The sequence below is a fragment of the Sinohyriopsis cumingii genome, unplaced genomic scaffold, assembly GCF_028554795.1.
Source record: "Sinohyriopsis cumingii isolate HCF-2022 unplaced genomic scaffold, ASM2855479v2 utg000721l, whole genome shotgun sequence".
Lineage (NCBI taxonomy): Eukaryota > Metazoa > Mollusca > Bivalvia > Unionida > Unionidae > Sinohyriopsis > Sinohyriopsis cumingii.
Genome location: NW_028315926.1, coordinates 491,904 through 516,286, shown reverse-complemented (window position 1 = coordinate 516,286; position 24,383 = coordinate 491,904). Strand labels below are relative to the sequence as shown.

The 24,383-nt window shown below is 36.0% G+C and overlaps 1 protein-coding gene across 2 annotated transcripts in view; it reads right to left on the bottom strand.

Moving 5' to 3' along the window:
- Positions 1-24,383, bottom strand: part of LOC149773266 (uncharacterized) — a 175,393-nt gene that overhangs the window by 52,186 nt on the left and 98,824 nt on the right. Inside the window, exons 11-15 of one of the 2 annotated variants that reach the window (XM_089946536.1) lie at positions 19,714-20,203; positions 10,923-11,005; positions 5,702-6,605; positions 4,986-5,068; positions 181-3,937 (exon numbers count right to left, since the gene is read on the bottom strand). In XM_089946536.1, the coding sequence (XP_089802662.1) occupies positions 6,543-6,605; positions 10,923-11,005; positions 19,714-20,203 (636 nt within the window). In that variant the 3' untranslated portion in view covers positions 181-3,937; positions 4,986-5,068; positions 5,702-6,542. Of the gene's footprint in view, positions 1-180; positions 3,938-4,985; positions 5,069-5,701; positions 6,606-10,922; positions 11,006-19,713; positions 20,204-24,383 lie in introns of those variants that run through there. The other variant, XM_089946537.1, reaches the window with a different exon arrangement.

The window sequence follows — 24,383 nt, the reverse complement described above, 5'->3', positions numbered from 1 at the left end:
GGCACAATGGATATCAAAGGGTATTTGTATAACCAGTGCAGATAATTGTTCATGAAATTATAAAAACATGTAGAAGAAGATACTTTGGAAGTAAAATAAAATAGAAAAACGTAATTCCTTGGCTAATCGACAACAACTATACAACCAAATAAAGAAAACAAACAAAAACAAAAGTTAAACTGAATGTTTAAAATAACATTTTATTTAATTAAGTAATTTATGTACTTTCATTCAGGATTAAGTTCTATAATATGCATAATGCTGAAAATATGCACTTGATGATGAAATCCATCTGTTACCCCTCCTTAATTAAAATAAATAAAAGATCCATCTGTTATCCTTACTTAATTAAAATGAATAATCCATCTTTATCCTTTCTTAATTAAAATAAATAATCCATCTGTTATCCTTCCTTAATTAAAATGAATAATCCATATGTTATCTTTCCTTCATTAATAAAAATCATTTGCAAATGAAATCAATAATTTCCATTAAATATTTTTTTACCATTGCGTTAAATCTTTGTACATTCCAGAAAGTTGGCAACGAACATTATTTCATGAGTGCTCATTTCCACTTGCATATGGCGGTTGCATCCTTTCTCAAATGTTTCATACAATTATTAGCTTCAGTGTGAAAATTAATTATATTTTATACTGCATAATTCTTGCATATGTGTATATCTGATGTCTAAAAACTTCTTTTGATCTTTTTTCAAATGAAAAAATTAAAAACAAAAATATTATTTCCATTGCTTATTTTAATTCCATTACCTTACATTTTTCCATTGTATATTTTATTTCCATTGCTTTACATTGTTCCATTGTCTATTTTATTTCCATTGCCTTACATTGTTCCATTGTCTATTTTATTTCCATTGCCTTACATTGTTCCATTGTCTATTTTATTTCCTTTATTTTCCATTTTTTTTGTTGAGTATTAATATCATAATGATCTATAATCCAGCAATTTTGTTCCACAACAATTCGATCGTTCATAAAAGTTCGTTTAGAAATGGTGGACAGTATACTGTTTTATATGTGGGGACTTCTCGTCCTTTACTTATGTTAAGCTATCGACCTTTGTGGTGTCCCCATACATCCATCCGAAACTTTGAAAGGCATTTATGTATTTCTGTATCCCCAATAGTTTAGGTGTATGTTATTGACCTTTGTAGTGTCCCCCCTACAGTCATCTGAAAATTTAAAGCCTGTTATATATTTATATATTCCCTATAGTTTAGGTGTATGTTTTATAAAAACATTTTATGTGCAACTAAACAAATTTGAAAAGAACCATTAAATATGGGATCATGTTGTATTTAGTTATTATTTTGTAGAGTATGTCTTTATCTGAAAGCTAGTGTATCTTGATTCCTGAATTTCAGATTATGTCGTGATTAGCAGAGCTTGTGAAAACTGGTATGGTAATTTACAATTAAATGTTTATTAGTGAAAGAAGGTTTGAAGTCAGAATTGTTCGTATCAACACTGAAAATAGGTCACAATGGTCACATTCTGGTGTGCAACACACATAAATCATACAACAGAAAACACACCCCAGTATAAGATTGGTGGCAGTATTTGAATGGTATGACAATTTATGTAAGAACATGCTTTTAAATAGTGTTGATCTTGACCAAATCTGAACAATATATTTGATTGATCCAAGTTTTGTGTGCAAAACGTATTAATTACAAACTGCACAAGCAAAATTTGCTGTCAATAGGTACATTATGAGAGTTATAGGATCACGAGGAACAAATGAAATTTTTTAAGCAATGTTAAACGGTTTGGAAAGTTGCTCACAATAACGGCTTTAATGTGTGACAACAATGTCAATCATGAGCTGTACCCTCAGTACCAGCCTGGTGGCTACATGTGTAACCTCAGTGCCAGCCTGGTGGCTATATGTGTAAAGGTACAGAAACAAGCCAAAGACAAGACTTTTGTAACAAATTGAAAATTACATTACATGAACAGGACCTGATAAATAATATTCAAATGTAAACATTAATCAAACTCAAAAAATCAGAACATATGGTTAAATGACTATGCTGTATGCTGTTTACTGATCTTTTCCCATGTTTCTCCTCCCCCAGTCATACTGGTTGCCATGTAAGTACATGCGCTAAAAAATGTAGTTAAACCCCAAAACAATAAACACAACATTTGTGATATTTCAGAAATACTTATCAATTTGCATCCCCTCACCAAGATTCATGTGCCTATATGCATGTACAATAAACAAGATGCATCCCCTCACCAAGGTTCACGTGTCTATATGCATGTACAATAAACAAGATGCATCCCCTCACCAAGATTCATGTGTCTATATGCATGTACAACAGGATGCATTCCCTCACCAAGAGTCATGTGTCTATATGCATGTAGAACAGGATGCATCCCTTCACCAAGAGTCATGTGTCTATATGCATGTAGAACAGGATGAATCCTCTCACCAAGAGTCATCTGTCTATATGCATGTACAACAGGATGCATCCCCTCACCAAGTGTCATCTGTCTATATGCATGTACAACAGGATGCACCTCCTCACCAAGATTCATGTATATATATGCATGTACAACAGGATGCACCCCCTCACCAAGAGTCATGTGTCTATATGCATGTACAACAGGATGCATCATCTCACCAAGAGTCATCTGTCTATATGTCTATATGCATGCACAACAGGATGGATGCTCATGAGTTAAACATAATACATCTACATGGGGAATATGTCGTGTGTGTACACATTTCATGGGGAATATGTCATGCATGTACACATTTCATGGGGAATATGTCATGTGTGTACACATTCCATGGGGAATATGTCATGTGTGTACACAGTTCATGGGGAATATGTCGTGTATGTACACAATTCATAGGGAATATGTCGTGTATGTACACAGTTCATGGGCAATAGGTCGTGTATGTACACATTTCATGGGGAATATGTCATGTATGTACACAGTTCATGGGGAATATGTCATGTGTGTACACAGTTCATAGGGAATATGTCGTGTATGTAAACAGTTCATGGGGAATATGTCATGTATGTACACAGTTAGCGCCTTATGTAACTTTGATTATTTATCCTTCTTTCTGACGTGTGTACCATCTATACCATATAGAAACAATGAATACCTGAGATTACATGCAGTTATGCATAAATACTGGTCTTTTTGTTTCACAAATAGACTGTACTGTATAGAGGCATGATCAAGATGTTTGCTGATAACTGCACTGAAATCACCGTACTCTACTTTATAGTGGCAAGCTAATAATTAAATTCACTTATTTAGATCTTCACCTATGCCTCACCCTTATCTACATGTTGCTGCTTATTAACAGTGTCTCCAATCAACGCATGTTCCCAGACGAATTCAGACAAATAGCTCCTTGATAAGCAATTTTGCAATGAAACTCGTTCTCCATATCAAAAATCATATTTACATGAACTTTGAACAAGAATATTAGCATGCTATTTGAGACAATAGGGTCATCTCTTTGGAATCACAGCATAACCTTGCGATGTTCGTAGTTCCCATATGGGGAATATTTTTTCTCAATCGTCTGACTTAGATAAGGGTCATTACAAAAAAAGCTCAAATTAAAATTATTCACAAACTGCCTAACATGAATATAAACAGGAGGTCCACATTCACATTTAGTTTCTATTTATGTGACACAGGTTTTTAATCCTGGTAAACGTAGTAACTGGTGTGTTCAGTAGCTTCTGACAATGTTCAACTTCAAAAGGTTGATAATCCACACACACAATTCGTACTGCTCCCATTAGTGTTTGGTTTTTGGGCCTAAGAGTCTGCATGAAGCTGATGGAAGACCTCAGAAACTTTCAGAGAAGATGTAGCACACACAGGACTGGTATTCTCTTCATCAGAGGATGCAGTTTGTTTCACGTGGTAAATACTTTCTGTTGTACAAAAATAATTATTTAAATCTGATATGGTACATCTTACAATGGTAAATGTTATAATATTTATGAAATTGATTACTGCTTGCAAAGAAGGTAGGAAAATGTGGGCATTGCAATTTTACTTTCATTTCATCTTTCTTGTGCAATTAATCCTATAATCAACTACTGTAAGAAACAGTATGATACTGTAGATATAAGATTACAATGGGTTGAGTGATATACATCCAAAGAGGTGTAGGAAGTGCTCCTGTATTAACTGACAAGAGCAAATCTGATGAATTGCTATCCTGTACCTACCAGATCTAGGTCATCTGGAACATTGATACTGTCATTACCATGATGTTACCATGAACGATGAACTCTATGACCTTCATAATGCTTTATATATTACGGGCACACATGCAGACAGGATAAAGTGGTTCTGACACAAAGGACATACAAGTAGGAGCACTGAAGAGTGTGACAATCTACAAGTTATCATGACCTTCAATATATGACCTTGACTTAAGTATATGTCAAGCCATCAAATTGAAACGTGTACACAGGTGTATCATGTTGAAAATGATTTTAAGTTAATAAAGAAAAACCAGATTGGTAGCAGTAGTATACACACCCAGGACAGAATGTGACATAAATGTCAGTGTTGTAGCCAATAGTATCCATACACAGACAGGCTGTAGAAAGTTTAAAACAATGTTGGAACTAATATCAGTGTTCACATACCCAGACAGGAATTCAAAAGTTAAAGCCATGTTGCAACCAACAGTATCCAAACCCAGAAAGGGGGTTGGCTGTGAAGACGATGCTGTAGCCAACAGTATCCAAACCCATAAAGAAAGTTGGCTGTGAAAGCGATGTTGTAACCAACAGTATCCAATCCCAGGAAAGGGGTTGGCTGTGAAAACCATGTTGGAACCAATATCAGTGGGTCCAAACCCAGACAGGGGATTGGCTGTGAAAACCATGCTGAAACTTATATTAGTGTATACATACCCAGAAAACAAATCATAGGTGAACACCATGTTGGAAGCACATTTATACATACCTCAAAAGGAAGTCTTCAGTGTCAGAGTTGTATCTGCAGGTCCTGAAGAGCCTCCATGGCAATTCAAACATTTTCATTTCCATCTAGATCAAAGATAAGAATGAAATTGTTCCACTTGGTTTCAACTTTGATTTGTTGCTAAAATTATCATATGTTTTAGTTTAGTAGTGTTCAATATGAACAGAAAATAACCTAAAACATTTACACTAGTTTTGTAATCTGTCAAATCTGTACCACAAGCATTGAGGCACCATCTCTCTATCTAACCTGCAATACTGTATCTCCCCTATAGGTATCTTGCAACCATTAGCATTAACATGAACAAAGTGTAGTGATTATCTTAAACAAGAACAATAGTGTTACAAGTTCTCGCATAATTCTGGCCTTGCTTTTCTTCTCTCCACTCAAAAGGAACAGACATAAATAAATCTCTATAGCTAAGCCCATAAAGACGAACAAGTAGACTAATTGCCTTCAATATATACTATAATAGCTTCCAATATATATTATAAAGAAAATCATTAAGAACAAGTAGACTAATTACTTTCAATCAATGCTACAAAGCCCATCAATAACAAAATGTACACTAATTGCTTTCAATCAAAATTACTAAGACCATCAATAAGTCATGAATTATTTTCCATGGATAGAAAGCGGACATGTAGCTACATGTATTTATAAGATGAAGAATAACTCTAAAACATAAATATACATACCTGTAACTGAGTACCTTCTGTCAAGAGAATGGTCATCAGTTTGTGCGGAAACTTCCAATACATGCAAGACTGCTGACCACATTTCAGTTATGAAGAGAAAATGTACATTTCTCTACAGGTTCTGAAGAACCTCCGTGGCATTCTGTATCTTTTATTTTGGGACTGAGAGGAACATAGGAACAAAATTAGTTTCCATCTTGTTGTAAGTTGGATTAGTTGCCAAACTTAACATTTTATGTTTAAGGGTTTTAATGGCTAACAAAAAAAAAATACTATTTTTACACTCTGAATGTAGAACAATGCTGTATCTCCCCTCTGCCTGACTTGAAACGTTTGGTATCAACATAAACAGGCTTTTGTGTCCAGTCTGAATTTCGTGTCTATGTAACTGTACTTGGCAAGCATGGAATCCAATAAAACTTTCAAAGTCATGACGCACATGATTTTTTTCTTGTAATCCATCAAATGAGCTCTAATATTATTCTTAGAGAACCAGATTCATTCCACACTAGACTTGCATCCCTTCACTGATCTATTGAAAGACGTCCACAGCCTGTTGTTGGAGCAGGAACTGAACTTCAATTTTGCATTATGCTACACAGAAAGAAGTATCAAATCTGTCAACTCTTCCTGTATCCCACCTGTGATCATTGTTCAGCAATCTCTTACAGGTCAAGAATGTGATTTCTTTCTCAAGGATTTATTGATTGATGTTGAAATTGGCTGACAAGCATCGCCATCAGAGATTCTTTAAAAGCAGTTACAAAGATGTAGATGGCTGATATGCTCCTGGGTATTCGGTTTACTTGAATTAGCTGGACCTTCGTCTTCTTGGTCCTTCTTAGACCCAGGTTCCACTCTCTGTTGTTATGTACAACTGCTGTTGGGGACAGTCGTCTTTGATCTGCAGAACCGAGGAATACTTGTGTATGCTGACAATTAAGTGACCATTTATAATTAAGACAAAAAAGAATTCCACACATGAATTGAATGTCACAGTACAGAAATTACTATGTTGACAATAATGTCATTAGGATTAATATAAAAGTCTATGATATATGGGGACATGCTGATTAGCGTATATTCATTACAAAATAGAACGTGAAAATTTACAGTATATTTGCTTCTCAACTAGAATTTTGGAGAAACTACTATTATAGGTCAGTCCTGTCTATTCTCTGGAAATATATTATTATAGATAATTGAAGTCGGCTATAGGCTGTCTTTGCCAAATTGTGTCATTGTGTTCATATTTCGTTACGGCAGACAATAAATCTGTGCCTAAACCAGTTTATTTTATTTTTCACATGTACTGAGTGTTGTCCACTAGCATATTGCTGTATTGAACTTTGTATATTTTACTCAGGACTCAATATATTTGCTTTACATCACACAGATATAAAATGCTTAGTTTAGCGATATCTTTAAATAAATGCATTTAGTTAAATCTTTAATGACTTGTATTTAGGGCACACTCTACTGCACACCTGAGCATAACGTGTCCAAAATACATGTATATGCCTTTGGTAAACTAATCGTTGTCTGAAATACACTCATATTGTCCAAGTGAGCACACAGTGTCTAAAATACATGCCTATTGAAAAATTGAACACACATTGTCTACAACAAATTACTATTGAAACAATGAGCACACATTGTCTGCAGTATGTGAATACTGTAAAAAGAAGCACATATGTATACTGAAGAAAATAAACACAGTCTGTAATAAATGCTTACTGTAAAACTGAGAACACAGTGTCTGCATACAATCACTGAAATACATGTATATGCCAATTGTAGAACTGAATACACATTGTCTGCATACAATCACTGAAATACAAGTGTAAGTCAATTGTAGAACTGAGTATATAGTGTCTGCAATACATGCCAACTGCAAAACAGAGCAATGGTGTCTGACGTGCATGTACATGTCTATAGTACAACTGAGCACACAGTCTCTGCTCTTCGTGGCTATTGTAAAACAATACACACTCTCTGAAAAACGTGTATTGCAAAACTGGACACAGAGTCTGAAATACATGTTTTTTGTAATCCCAAGCACATGTTGTATGAAATACATCCTGATTGCAGTTATTATACTGGTTTTTATTAAGAGGGATGCACTTTTGGTGTGTAATGTAGTGAAATATGTTGCATGCAATTCCAATAGGTGGTCTTTGCTCATTTACGTCCGGAGCAAAACAATAATTACCAATCCAAACTAACTCCAGTTTATTCACTGCATTGCATACCTAAGTATTGGCATCCAAACGAAATCTAAACAGATACAAAGAAACATAGAGAGTTTGCACAAACATGGCTTTGAAATCTTTAAAACAACCAAATCGTTCATAGGGAACAAGATTAGAATGTGTTACTGTATGCTGACACGTGTAATCAATGACTAAACGTGCCAACATGATAAAAAATGTTTTGTATAAAATTGGCAGAAGAGTAAATTCCAAAACAGACAAGTTATTGTCGCCTTGTTTGTTTGCAGACTGGGGTAATGTGTTGTCAATAAATTCATTGTTCATTCACATACAGGAATGTTGGTGTCTGCAGCAACCGTTTTGCATCTAAAATTTGTAGAACATAAAGGATTTGTTTGTTAATTTCCGATCTGACACTCAGAAACATGGGCTTGATAAGAATTTTCATGCACAAGGAAATTGCACTATTTTTTCGATTTTGAAGATAAAACTTCAAGGTCTTTTAATGTAAGCAAAGACATGAAATTGGAAATAATATATTTTAAAATCATGCGTGCAGTGCAAAAAAGGTCTTGTCTAAAAAGACGAGTCCTGCATCTAATGAAATGGATCAGCTTGCAATTGCCTAAATCATTTTAGGAGGACTATGGGTGTCGCTTAAAAGAGATATTGCTCATCTTGTATGAAAATATTTTCATACAAATGGGTTATGTTTTCATTTATATTAATTTTTAGAAAGTGTTGTTTGTTGAATAGATAATCTTGAAACTTACTAACACTTGCTAAAAGCTTGAGCTAATAGGCCATCGGAGGGTAATGCTCAGCATCCCATGTTTCCTTTGCAGGTTGTTATATTGTATTAATGAGGGATGCTGTTACAGAAGGAACAGGTATCCATGGTGACTGAAGAGAGTGTTATATACAATTAAAGTTACCAGCTGCGACTAATGGGAAAAATCAGAAAAGAATAGAAGGCCGAGTGGTCTAAAGTGCTCTCATTTACAGATCACTGCCATCTCACCACTGTCCGCATGGCTTCAAGTCTCAGGCTTGGCCAAAGTGGGTATGTGAGAAAGATTGCCAGTAGCTTCTTGTATGCCGATGGTTCTTTCTGGGCTTTTCCTGGGTTCGTCCTCTGCCATTTATACTGGCCATCATCTAAAACCTATCTTGCGCTGACAAATGGTGTTAAACCTTACAACAACAACAACAGAATTGGCCGGTGCGTGTAAGTGATGCGCTGCACAGGTTAACCTTTCAAAATTGTTTTTTTTTTTTGTACGTAAATATCATGTACTGGCTAAGAATATGTACACTATACAGCAAAATCATAATTACGTGTATATGTTGTTCTCTCTCAAATATACGTGCGACACAAGATTACTGTATGCTGCTCACATTAATCCATACAAATTCATCATAAACAAACCTTAGTGTGTTCGTCTATGAAACAATATCTCGATTAGAAGGTGAAACCTCACCAAGATCAAAATATATTACTTTTATGAAAAATCATGTGATGAACATAAAATTAAATGATGCCATACATTGTTATTCAATGTGACCATTGAACCAAAAACCTTCACCTGCCTTTATAGACAAATTTTCAATACTGAATGACCCTTGACCCTAATGAAAAGGAAATTAATTCATGGCTCATCGTGACCACAGAAGGCAGGTGCCTATTACACGCACGACATTTAAATTGGAAATTTGTCGGGGGTGGAGGCATTTGAATTGCAATTGGTGAAGAGGTGACCACTGAGCAAAGGTGATCAATAGGACAGGTTCGACTGTACATGATAGCACCTGTTCAATAATGCTGATTGCATCGATCTTGGGTTCAGTAATAGTAACATACTGGCCAACCAGAAATAGATACGTGTAACCAAATTGTTAAGTTCATGGACAGTCATTGATTTTTAAAATTATTCTTACCCTAAATCATGCAAATGATTCGTACTGTACATTTTAGTTCTACAGAGAATTATTGCCTTAATATTGCAGATCTCGATTTTCCTAACCTGCATGCTGTAGAAATATTAAGCACACTTTGTTGGCTGAAGGTTTGTTTATCTTTGAAACTACATCTTCTGAATAGAACTTATTAAAATATTCCATTCCTTTTTAAAAAAGGTCTGCGACAAAACTTTTTTAAAAACAAATGTTATTAATATTTTATTCAGATTTTGTGCTATACACACTGTACCTGCATTGACTAAACTACAAAAAAAAATACATTTTTGACTGCAGTAGGCGGAATACTCTTTGTGATATAAACTACTTAAATTTTATGACTGTGGTGGATGGCATACTGACTACTATATACATCTCTATTACTTACATCAACTAACTACATTATGAGTCATGCTGATTGTGTTGTAAGCATCTAATGTACCGGATAGTCTTCTTACATCTACTGACTCTAATAGCTAGCGTACGGAGTGTGTTTTTGGGATATGATACAGACTTCTTACATCTACTGACTCTAATAGGTAGGGTACTGAGTGTGCTTTACGAATATGATACAGACTTCTTACATCTACTGACTCCAACAGGTAGCTTACTGAGTGTGCTTTATGAATATGATACAGACTTCTTACATCTACCGACTCTAATAGGTAGTATACTGTGCTTTATGAATAGTATACAGACTACTTATATCTGTTGCAGGTACCATATTGGCTCCCTTGTTTACATCGGATATATATTACTTGCGTGCAGTGACTTTAATGGGTGGCATACTGATTGTGTTTTATGAATTTCATATAGACTACATATTTTATTTACATCTACTGACTGTAGTGGGTAGCACGTTCGCTGTGCTGTATGAATCTGATATACTGGGTAGACTACACATCTGCTGACTGTTTTTTGGGTGGCATATTGTCTACGCTTATGAATCTAATATGTTGTAGTGGATGGCAAAGTGGCTACGCTTATGAATATGTTATACTGTGGTAGGTGGCATGGTGCCTACGCTTAAGAGACTGATATAGACTACTTACATCTCCATGTTCTGCCTGTGTAGATGTCTCCTCAATTGAATATTGTGTTCTTTGATTGCTCTCTGGGACACCTGCGGAGTTGTCTTTTCCAGCAAGAAAAACAAAACAAAAAAGATGATATTAAGTTTACCAACAGAACCATGACACTAAATCTGAACTATGGTATTAATTAAATTCTGCAAAAATGAAAAACGCTTATTACATCTGTCTATGAAAAACAGTCTGCTAACAAGAATGTTTTAAACAGTTTTTTGTCTTTTCTAATGTATGCACAATTATGTGGGTTTGGAAGGATGGGTCACATACGCAAAAATATAATATGGTATAGCTCAGTATTACTCGTGTGCATCCATATACATGTCAAGTTTTGCCTCTGCAAAATTGAAGTCTACTGTATTGATGATACCAACAAATGTGTTGAATTGCTCCTTTTTCTTCATACATTGTGGAAGATAGGAGTCTCTGAGTAACACGATTCCCTAGACACTTATGCTATACATTGATGACAAACATTCAAAATTATCAGTATGGTATCCATAGGACAATCAGAAGGAGTAATGAAACATGTCTATGATTGCTGCCATATTGGTCATATTGTACCTCAGATCGGCACAATTTTCATTCAAGACTTACTAGAATTAGCGAAATCTATGTGCTGATATAGCTATCCCTTGAGACGGTTTAGTGATAACAAAAGGCTTTCAAGATGACATCAGATGGCACCATTTTCATTTAGGACTAACTAGACACCAGAAGAAGACTTCTGGTGAAAATCACATATTAATGTGACTTTCCACTCAAGAGGAATAACAATATCAAATTAGGTTTTCAATATGACTGCCACGGAAGCCATAATGGATGTCACATCAGCACTACTTTCATTATGGCCAGCTAGACATCATTGGAAATCTATCGAATTCAGGGCGAATAAAATTAAAAAAATTTTTAAGGTGACCCCTGTGGTTTGTTATATGGGATAAGTGTCAAAGAGCCAATGATCTAGTAAAAAAACAAATGCATTGTAATCAACTATTGAAACTAAAAGTACACAGCCCATAATTCCGATTTTAAGGCTTAAGGTACACGTTGAAGACTTGGAGGGAACACTAAAGGATGCACAGAATGGCACAGACTTAGAGGTAACACTAAAGGATGCACAGAATGGCACAGACTTGGAGGCAACACTAAAGGATGCACATAATGGCACAGACTTGGAGGCAACACTAAAGGATTCACAGAATGGCACAGATGAGGCCATAATAAGAAGCTGCAAAAGTCGAAAATAAAGTAAGATTGCCTGAGGTCAGCCAATTGCTTATCCAAGATAAAGAGTTTGCCATTATTGATAATAAAATAACATATAACACACACTAAATATTTTTATCTAAATACAACTATGAAAGATAAATTATTCCCAAATATAAGGGAACTCAACAAATGTCAGTGAAGTTTGGTTAGTACAGATAAAATTTTACAAGTTCCAAAATTACAAGTATTATGCACTTCATAGCCAAGAAACAAAGACAAGGCCACAGTTCTTCTTTGCTTTCTCGTCATTGCAGGGAAGGGCTACAGACAAAAAAGATATGTGTAGGTCTTGTGGGGCACAAATAGTTGGCAAAAGAGCTTGCCTACCACATTTTAGAGTACTTTGGTTTAGTAACATTCACAAGGATAGCACATGCACAAAGAGAAAATTCAAAACTCCCTCAATAAGTTGCACGCTGGATAAATTGTGAACATATTTAAAACAGGCATGAATCTGATAAAATATGCAAAAGGAAGTGACCCTTATTGGAATGGGAAGAAAAGCGCGACCGAAGTTGGTAAATAAAGCTAGAAAATAATGCTTGTTTTATTGTAAAAAAAAGACTGTGATTTGTGTCTGAAAAATTGGAATCGACATCATGAAATGTACAACTTATCATAATAAATCCTATGTATTGTTACGTTTTCTTTACAATATACATCCTAAGTACACTGTAAATAACAAGTTTTGATGCAATTTTGATAAGTGAAAATGTCAATAGTGCCTACCAGTGGCAACACTTTAAGAAACGAATGGCAACAAAAACCTTTGTCAAGTGGAAGTTTTGGTTTATTCATAGATTTTGTTTCGGTTTGTGTGTTATCATAATAAAAGAGACATATCTTCTTGTACTCAAACATAAATATGTAAATCTATCATCAAAGATATGCCTGTGTTTCATTGAGAACCTAATTAACTCCTGTGTTTGGATCTAATATTTGCAGACGTATTTCTTGCATAGTAACACCCGATTAAAAGCACACCTCTACTGTCTTATCACACTAATGCCTTTTTACATGTCAGAGGGAATGGAACATGAAACCAGTTTCTTGTCACGCTAATCCTAAATGTGGTTACAGCTGTTTGTTGTGTCAGTTCATTTCCCTTGACCAATTAAACACTTATATTATTATTGTCTTGGCAAAAATTAATCTGCATTTGATTATCCTAATCAGTCAAAACTGTAATAAAAAATTTCAAGGAAGGCAATCAAAATGAGTTTCTTTTGAATTCATTGCTTTGTGTAATTGCTAAGGTTCATAATGGTGTAGTGACCTTAACATTCATAATGTGGAACTCAGGTATCTGCTACATGACGAGCAGCAGCTTCATTATTACTTGAAATAGAATCATAGTATCAATAGTCCACTAACAAAACAATTTAGAAAATTAACTTTCAACGTTGACGGTTATTTCACTAAACAGATTTCTTGAATTTATCAATTCAAGGAAGAGTTTTTGTTGCAAAAGGCAGTGAAATAATGCACAATGTTGTGGAGGCACATAACATTCCACTCATATAAATAATGTGTGAAGTCTCGCTGAGTTATCTTTTCATGGTTTATCAGAAATTGGTTATCTTGGAAATAAGGGCATATATGCCAAAGATAATACCTTCATTAGAAAAAGCTGTTTTGTGAGAATTGTTTATAAACTGATCATAAGATAAGCATTCTTCCATTAAACACTACCACAACCCCCATTAAATTGTCTTTTCGATGTCTAACCATTAGCATACCCCATTCTCCATATGCTTGAGGTCTCTATTTAAGTCCTGCCCTCACGGTTTTGTATGCTGTACGTTTTTGGACCTCGTTGCACATGAGTGATTGAGGAAAAGGTGTATCGTGCACAATGCACCTGAAACATCGACTATAGCTCTGTCACAGGAAATGTATTACACTGCAGTGGCTCCTGGGAAAGAAATCAACTCCGCATGGGGTGTCGGTCAGTGAAACATGATAAAAATCATGGAAAACCAGAAGGTAGGAATTCGGCTGCTTGGGAGATATTGTAATCTATGGATCTTCCCTTTGATAGTGTTAAAGCCGCATCCTGCAACTACACCCCAAAACCCTTGTTGGTATCATTATCTTAGCAATACCAAGAAAGAGTTTCAGGTCAATGCACACATCTTCAGCATTTTTCACGTCCAAGAGGACTCAGCAACCATGGTATTATGAGAAGGCACTAAGTTTGGGGCTACTGGATGATCCTGAATAGATGGATGGGCGATGTATATGCAGCATCTATTCCTGCATCTCTCCCAGTATTTGTGGCAGCCACTAAGAATTCATCCATGTATGACTTCAACCCCATCTGCCAGCGTCACTACAACAACCTGGCCACTATGAGGACTGTGACGTGAGCTGCATTGCACAGTGTGTGGTAGAAAAAGTTGAAAATACCCATTGAGGACAATGCCGAAAAAGGGCAAGGTGGTAAATGCTAGTGATCTTGGAAAATCAAATGAACAAAACGGGTGCAGCCATATGCCTAGTCTATCTCAAAAGAAATCTCCAGTGTGCAATTATCTTGAAGAAAAATGATGGTGGTGACATATGGAATAGATGAAACTAGCACTTACGTGTCCAAGCAGCCAAGCTCATGGACCACAACTGCCACACTTGACTGAACATGACCACAATGTTTATATTATATTATATTATATATATATATATATATATATATATATATATATATATATATATATATATATATATATATATATATATATATATATATATATATATATATATATATATGACGCCATTCAGCGGAACAGGGAAGGTGTGCCAATTTACGTTTGGGTTCTTGACAATGGAAACAAGAGAAAGGACTAGAAGCAGTTTGTCCTGGCTGAAATTAAATGATTTCAAATGTATGAGAAAGACTTGCCAATCATATTGGCCTCAATAAAAATAACACATCCAACCCGTACAAGTTGGCTAGAAAAAATATTTCAGTTAGGCTTCGCATTTGGTAGTACTACGAGTCAAGAAGAATGAAGCGTTGAGTTTTGACATGGTGGTCCCTGGAACAGCTCAAAAGGCAACAATATGGATGCAATTTTGAGTCATGACATGTATGCCTCCTACCCCGGAAGTAGACTGGGCATGGGCAAGGAAGCGAGTGCCCAAATGTTTAAATGTTTCACTGCCTGAGCAATGTGATAACATAGCTGTCTATTTGTGGACAGCGTATTCAATATCTGGACAGCTGTGCACTTAGGCCGTTGCGCCAAAATGTCATCCAATTATCACTGTTGAGCTTGACCATCACTTTGACAATGCTATCAACAATATGGCTGCTCGCTATGAATGATTGCTGCTATGGTAAATGTCGAATGGGCATACTTACCCACAATGATGAAAGAAACATACCGATGTATGTGTATCTGAATACAAGGAAACTGATCACTTTATCATCTGCATATTTGCAGTGCAAACCACTGCAAGCCCATGGCTCACTGGCTGGATACTAATCAATGCAGCCTGGAAAATCAAATACACACCTGCTGTGAAACCATCTTGCTGGTTGGTTCAGGCATGCTTACTCTTAGGAACATCATTAGATAATATGATCTCACATTTGCAGTATAAGTAAGTATGTGCTTCCATGCTAAGCTGTATTGACATCAACTTTATGAAGATGCTGTCCTTGTTTCCTACTGAACTGCAAAGGATTATATTGACCTCATCCAAGTGCACTGCACATGGTCCTGCTATATGGATGATTTCAACACAATCGAGTACCAACCTGTCTGATAAGAATGCTCTGCCTTATATGCAAGAACAAATGTCATGTTCTATCTAACAGCAATATAACATCACAGTTTTTCTCGGGGTACAGTTGTATTTTGTGTTAAGAATCGAATCCTCGCGTCCACTTACAACACAGGAGTATATTTTACGTGTTTCATTGAAGGTTAAAATGTAACTTTAAAAATGTTGACTAACTTTTGGAATATAGTTTGTGTAATAAGCTGTAACATAACCAGAAGCACATCAGAATCAGGCCTAAAGTGAACTTTTATTATTGATTCTACAGTTGTTATTAAATATTTCCATTCTGTTCCATTTCCATTATGTTCATGCTTACAGCACTGCTGCCTTATACATTATATATTAAATGTACTGAGGAAAATTCTCTTTAAAGGGTTGATATTTGTTAATTTTAATAATGTTAATCATGCTTTTTACTTGGTCAAACCCCAACACTAACGTGATGAAATAGCATTTTTGGAAAGAGCATTAAAGGTATAAACAATATTTTATACTATAGTATGTGACAGTTACTCCATCTGTGTTTCCAAATCTAAGTAGTTGATGAAGAAGCAAGGTTCTATTCATATTACTCATGTTAGTTCTGAAATGAGACAGGAATGAGACATATCCAAGCAAATAAAAACCAGATGAAAAATATTTTTTACAATGGATAATCGTCTTCTACATCTAATTTAATGAGTGGTCAGTCATCGTATGTGTCTAGATGAAACATACAAAGTGGATAACGGCCCTCTGTGTCTACATCTAATGTAATGAGAGGTCAGTCATCTTCTGTGTCTAGATGCAACATACAAAGTGGATAACGGCCCCATGTGTCTACATCTAATGTAATGCGTGGTCAGTCATCTTCTGTGTCTAGAAGCAACATACAAAGTGGATAACGGCCCCATGTGTTTACATCTAATGTAAAGAGTGGTCTGTCATCTTCTGTGTCTAGATGCAACATACAAAGTGGACAACGACCATCTGTGTATACATCTAATGTAAAGAGCAGTCAGTCATCTTCAGTGTCTAGATGCAAGGTACAAAGTAGATAACGGCCCCTGTGTCTACATCAGTGATATCTAGTGAACACTTGACTGTGCGTCTACATCCTAGGGATATAGTGGGAAACCTACCACTGCGTCTACATCAATTGTACAGAATGGACAATCCATAATCAAAGCTGCATGTATTGCACTATGGTTCTTATCTACTGTGTTTGTGATTTAGATTTCTAACATACTTTAACAATTGTTCAGTCATATCGCTATGCTGTATGTATTGTGTCTGTTTATAGTGATGTCTAACACTAGAGCATCATGCCGCAAACATGTACCATCATGTCTAACAAAGTCACATTATCCTAAAAAAACAAGGCCATCCAGTGCTGAGCACCTTGCAAGACAGCTGTTTGTATCATTTTTTAAAGTCTTTGGTATGAATCAATGTTCGAACCTGTGACCTCCCGCATCCATCATCTGTACTTAAAGGTATTTAAATATAAGTAGTTGATGAAGAAGCAAGGTTCTATTCATATTACTCATGTTAGTTCTGAAATGAGACAGGAATGAGACATATCCAAGCAAATAAAAACCAGATGAAACATATTTTCTACAATGGATAATCGTCTTCTACGTCTACATCTAATGTAATGAGTGGTCAGTCATTGTATGTGTCTAGATGCAACGTACAAAGTGGATAACGGCCCTCTGTGTCTACATCTAATGAAAGAGCGGTCAGTCATCTTCAGTGTCTAGATGCAAGGTACAAAGTAGATAACGGCCCCTGTGTCTACATCAGTGATATCTAGTGAACACTTGACTGTGCGTCTACATCCTAGGGATATAGTGGGAAACCTACCACTGCGCCTACATCAATCGTACAGAATGGACAATCCATAATCAAAGCTGCATGTATTGCACTATGGTTCTTATCTACTGTGTTTGTGATTTAGATTTCTAACATAGCTTTAACAATTGTTCAGTCATATCGTTATGATGTGTGCATTGTGTCCGTTTATAGTGATGTCTAACACTAGAGCATCATGCCACAGACAATTAGCATCATGTCTAACAAAGTCACATTATCCTGAAACAAGGCCATCCAGTGCTGAGCACCTTGCAAGACAGCTGTTTGTACCATTTTTTAAAGTCTTTTGTATGAATCAGACAATGCTCGAACCTGTGACCTCCCGCATCCATCATCTTTACAGAATGAGAAACTCGTGGCTACCAGATTCGATGTCAGTCTTGATTTTTGTATTGGTTCGAGGCTTGGACATCTGTCAGAATATATGGTGTGTTTCATTGCAAAGTTTCTTCTTAATTACAGTATGTTTATGTACTGTTTCAGTTCGTGGACTCCACCATCTGGTAGTGTTTTAATCACAAATTTGTCAAATAATAATTTACAATGAAGAATGTACGAATTTTAGTATTAGTTTTGACGGTCGATGAAATAAGTTTGCATTTTGTAATCCAGCTATGACTGATGAAAGATTAACTTTATGTGCAGAAAACAAAATTGTTATAATTGTGGTAGAAAAAGAAACAAAAAAAATACTTTTAAAAAATGTATGAAGAAGTTGTACACAGCTCTTAATGTTAGCCTGGACACATGACTGATGATATATGACTGATATAGGGCAATTAGATTACACGGCATACAGAGCTCTTAATGTTAGCCTGGACAAACGACTGATGATATATGACTGATATAGGGCAATTAGATTACACGGCATACAGAGCTCTTAATGTTAGCCTGGACAAACGACTGATGATATATGACTGATATAGGGCAATTATATTACACGGCATACACAGCTCTTACTGTTAGCCTGGACACACGATTGATGATGTATGACTGATACAGGGCAATTAGATTACACGGCATACAGAGCTCTTAATGTAAGTCTGGACACACGACTGATGATATATGACTGATATAGGGCAATTAGATTACACGGCATATAGAGCTCTTAATGTTAGCCTGGACACACGATTGATGATATATGACTGATACAGGGCAATTAGATTACATGGCATACAGAGCTATTTGCGGTAGCTTTAGCACAAGACTGATGATGTATGAATTATATGTGGCCATTTTGCACGAGACTGATGATGTATGAATTATATGTGGCCATTTAGCACAAGACTGATGATGTATGAATTATATGTGGCCATCAGATTGCATAATTGTGTCTTTCAAACACAAATGAGATGGGTTAGTTTCAAAACAATTTAAGTCATAACATCAAATACTTACAATTTTATGTCATGAAATTTTATTTTAGCCAAGAATAGAATCTATACGCATCATCAGTGTAATACTATTTTCTAAAGAGATGGTGATAATAGTGCAAACAACATACAGTTATTCAAGCCATACATCATGCGGTCACAAAGCGAGAAGGTGATTGAAATCATTTATTTATATGTAAGATATAACTATCATTATATAATGCCAATGGATTAATTGACAATTACATTAACTCCCCCCAATTTTATTGATAAAACTATTTATTACTGGTACAACGTGATTGCTTAGTATATACTTCATTGAATGAATTACAATAAAACAATTTCAACAAATAATTTAAATTTACTCTCCGTTTAACAGTTTAAGAAACGTGCATGAAACTTAATTACAACTGCGAAATATTTAATGTTACAAACATTTAAATGAGAATACAAGTAAAATCCTTTCTCACCTTGAGTCTGTAGCACCGTTAATAACTTGGGCCACCAGATTTCTCTCGGAATTGGATGCCGAACATCAACATAGTTCAGGGTATGAAGGCGCAGAGGAACTTTACAGTCTTTTAGTAATACTGGGACAAGACATTTTCTCTTTTCATGAATACCTTGACTCAAGGCCATTTCAATTTCGTGATTAACAAAACCACTCTCAAAAGCTTCACTGGTCATAACTACAACAGTTTTGTACGCATCTATAATACTATTCTCAGCAAAGAGCATCAGTGGTGTTCCTGGACTATTGTCCCTATCATACTCACGACACACAAGTCCGTGTTCCTTTTCTAATTTCTCAACTGTATCCTTTACCCACTGCATATCTGGGTTAGCGTAACTAAAAAATACATGGTATTTCTTTCCTGGTGGCAATAACAGCTGGGGTTTCTCTGATGCAGCCAGATCTAGTTCCCGATAATATATTTGCTCAGTTGGATCCTTCTTTTGCTACAAAGAAATATAACACCAATATTAACGTCTGCTTATTATATAAAAAAAAGTTTAACATTACACTGCTTCCAAAGTAAGAAATACATGTTGCAACAACATTTATGAGGGCAGAAAATGTAATCAAACATAGATTTCCATGTTGTTTTTACATGAATCACACACATATAATGTTGATTTTGTAATGCAAAGGCCCTGTTATCGATCAGTGTACGTTAATTTCAAACATAAATACATCAATAAGACAAGAGCTATAGTTGAAGCAATTGCTAGAAAAATGAGCTTCCTGATGTGGTGTTTAACAGTGTTTCTACTCTGCTTAACTTCTGTCTGACTATATTGTGAAATGTGATCCTCTGTATGGATGTGAAAGGTTTTCACGCTAGGACTAGATGTTTAAATGTCCGCGACTGCATGAATGTAAAAGATGTTCATGCCTGGACAATATTTCATTTAGTTTAATTTGTAGTCACATTAACTCTCCAACCATACTTGTGAAAATTAACTCATACATTTTGGGGAAGAAGATGCAAATAGATTTTCATCCTTGTTGACAAAGAAACCACTATCTTGCCTGTGGATCAACATTGACCGAAATTATGATGTAGAATATGCATAGAGACATTCCTTCTAAGACTGAGCAAAATTGACATATATATTCTAAAAAAGACATTGAACTGTTGTCCATACACTTGTAATAGAAACCAAACCATTTGTAGGAGATAATTTAACACAATTTCGATAGCACATTTCCTAATAATTGTGCCTACAATGTCTGACTGAAATTTGTTTAGATGATCCATAGAAGAACTAGCTAAGGATGCTACAAAATATATACAAATACCACCAAAGAAAATGTTTGATAGAATCTATCGTAAAATTATTCATACTGAATTTGATTAAAACCGACTTGGCTTTTTTGTGAATGTTAAAATTGAGGCTTTTAATATAACTATGAAGTCCACAGTGATGTAGGGTAGCTACCTGGAGCACGATATTAATGGACAATCGTATAAGATCATTTAACACAAATTAAATAAAACTTGGCTAACTCGAGAAGTTGAAAATAGGTCACCCATGCTGCTAAGCAGTCAGCACCATTGTTACAGCAGCCAAAGGACATAATGTTTGCCTATCTAGGAATATAACAAAATTGGACATAGATTTATTGTTGACAGCACCACATTAGAAAGTCCTACACCAGTTGACAAACGCCTCAGGACTTGGTTCTGAATTGTTGTTTGAGGTATGTCACTGCCGTAGAGTTGCCATATATAATAAGGACTCTCTCCAGCGAGTCTTTCAAAATGGCCTCTCAAGAATATTGATATTTAGATGCTGGACCTGGGGGAAACCACATTCCACTGGCTTCCCGGAAGGATGGTAGTAGATGAACTCCCAACCATCTGTCCTTACATTGGTACAAACTGATCTCTGGTGGTTTGACTGACAGAGGTATACATGCTGTGAGCCAAGTTAGGTTGCCCTTAGACTATATATGGTACCTCATATATGCCCAGAAGGTGAGAGGTTGGTCCAGGGGGCAAAATGACGGCATTTGTTGGATAAAATAATCACTGGTAATGGTCACATATAAATGCGTTCAAGGATGATGAGGTCCCCTGCCACACTGAGAAAGCCTAAAAGGCAAGGATCCCATGTGGAGAGAGAATTCCTCGAAACAAAGCCACTACCATCCTGATTTCCAATGCTCATTCCTGAGAGATGTTCTTTACTTCTGTGGTAAATCCGTAATGTGGATGAATGAATGAACTAGTTCAGTCTTTTCCTTGTTGATGAAGAAATTCAGATTTGCATGTTCTGTGACAAGGATTATCAAATTGCCTTAATATAAAAATCACTGATGCTGAACCCAAATTTGAGTGCTTGTAGTTGATAAACAATGTAGTTGTAGGCGAAATGTGAGAACTTCTTTAAGTCTTGTCGACATGGATGAAGAAACATGCGTCTTTTAAATCCATGCTGATTGTGAGGTCTCTTCTTGCACTCATTCATATTGCACTGTGGCGATTTTATAGAGAACAAATGAGCATAAATTAATCGAATGAAGCTACTTAGGTCAAGGACAGGGTAATACAGTGAGTGATATTCATCCGTGGGACCAAGAAACGTATGAAATAAAATCCAGTGGAATTATATTTGAACGATATTTACCACTCTTTTATGGAGAAGGTCGGTTATTTCTTCCTGGAAGGTTATGGCTTTGGAATGATTATGGCCGATGGGACTCTGGAAGAAGAGGAGTTGTTTCGGAAGAGACACCGAGCCCAAGGAAACCACTTGTCGAGTCTAATGCTGATCACGTCAAATATTGTCCCATTCAGCGAAACTGAAGCCATCCTCATACCTAAAGCGATGGGAAGGGCGATGTAGGGACAATTCAAATTTTCGAGAACTGGAGGTCATGTATAGAAACTGGTGTCAGTGATTACAAGACGTCTTTTGCCCACTTTTAGTCACGATTATTGTAATTTTATAGGTAAGAAGCTATGGTAGGACAACTTGCCTGATGTTTGTGTTCAAGTCATGTACATTGGTTTATCGGTTTAACAAAACATCCATGCATGGTGTAGCGGTTGAGTAGAAGAGATATTTGTATCCTTAGTGGCTTGTTTGTGCATTTACTTGATCTGGCGATTAAAAAGGAGATTAGAAAATAATGTTTGTGATCCTAGCCTGACCTTAAGATGATCCTTAAGGAATGTGGAAGTGGAGAGAAATGCATTTTGTTCTAACAGTTGTAAACTTGCAGCTGATATGACGGCATTGACTAAAGTAGGCTGAGTAACTCTACTCAAGACCCGGATCATTCAGTTGGCTGATTCTCATGCAAGTATTGTGGGATTCTGAATATGAAATTATGTATTCTATTCTTTTTATATTATGATAGCCATCGATACCTAGTACAACATATAGACCATGGTTACCACATGGCGAACCAACTGTTGAGTGTCATTGAAGGATTTTTAAGCCATGAAAATAAAGTATGGTTTTATTATCTCCAGAGATGTGATATCCCGGTTAACTGCACGGGTTTCCAAATGAGAAACTGATGTATGAAAATATTGGAATTTATGACGATACGTTGAAGGCATCTTTCAAGGAAAAGAGATAGCTGAAGCTAGGGTATTGCAATTGATGATGCAAACAGGTCGTTGTCTTGGAAGATCCCATGTAGTAAGCCTAGGCCGGTCGAAATGGATTTAGGCCATGTTTAGAGGATGACACCATCGAAATAATAATGTTGGGATAGGGATGTTTGGTCCACGTGTATTGGTGGAGTGAACGAATGCCATGTATTGTTCATTCACTGCTTGGAGTCCTGTGGTGGTGACAAAGGTACTGGGGTTTTCAATTGTAGATTTCCTTTGTTTTGTAACTGCAGAGTCCTCTTGATTTATCTCATTTAATCTGCCAAACATTCACGCACTGTGTCCATGTCAGTATGAAGGCTTATAGTGTCTTCATCCTTAGTCATGTGTTTATTTGATTTTTCAATGGTCAAATCTGTAAGACGAATAGAGCAGAACGAATAAACCTGTTGTATCTCTGCACCTGTCTCATATAATTGAACAGAAAGTTGGTGCATAGCTATGCTTTGTAGCGTTACATGGACAATAGCGGGAAAAAAAATTGCCCAAATAATTCACCATACTATCTGTAAGAGGTTCAACAACGACCAGTTCAAGTAAATGCAGTGAAACATTGCATCCGGACACTAAATGTATTGGCAGAGAAAACATACCTGGGTAAAGCCAGTCATTATGGAATTATACACATATTAAGAATTATCTATTAGTCTCAGAGACATGCATGTTAAGATAATAAAGGTAGTCCAAATGCATTGTGAAGTCACATAGGCTACCTCTGTATGTACCCAAGTACAATTAAATCTGTAAAGACGACAATGTCAGGCAAACATTAGTGAAGTGAGAATTCCTATATAAAGGTTAGATCACTCTGGCCAATCGCCGCCTCAGTGGGCAGATAACTTTTATCTCTTTTAGCTAAAAAGTTTTATCTGGGAGAGCTGGATTTGGGAGGAAGTAATATTATGACTGGTTAACGTATTTAATGAAGAGCCAACCTTTTGTTTCAGATATCAATTTGCTGTTTTTTGCAACTGTTATTTTTCCTTTGTTAATTAATGGTGGAGTCA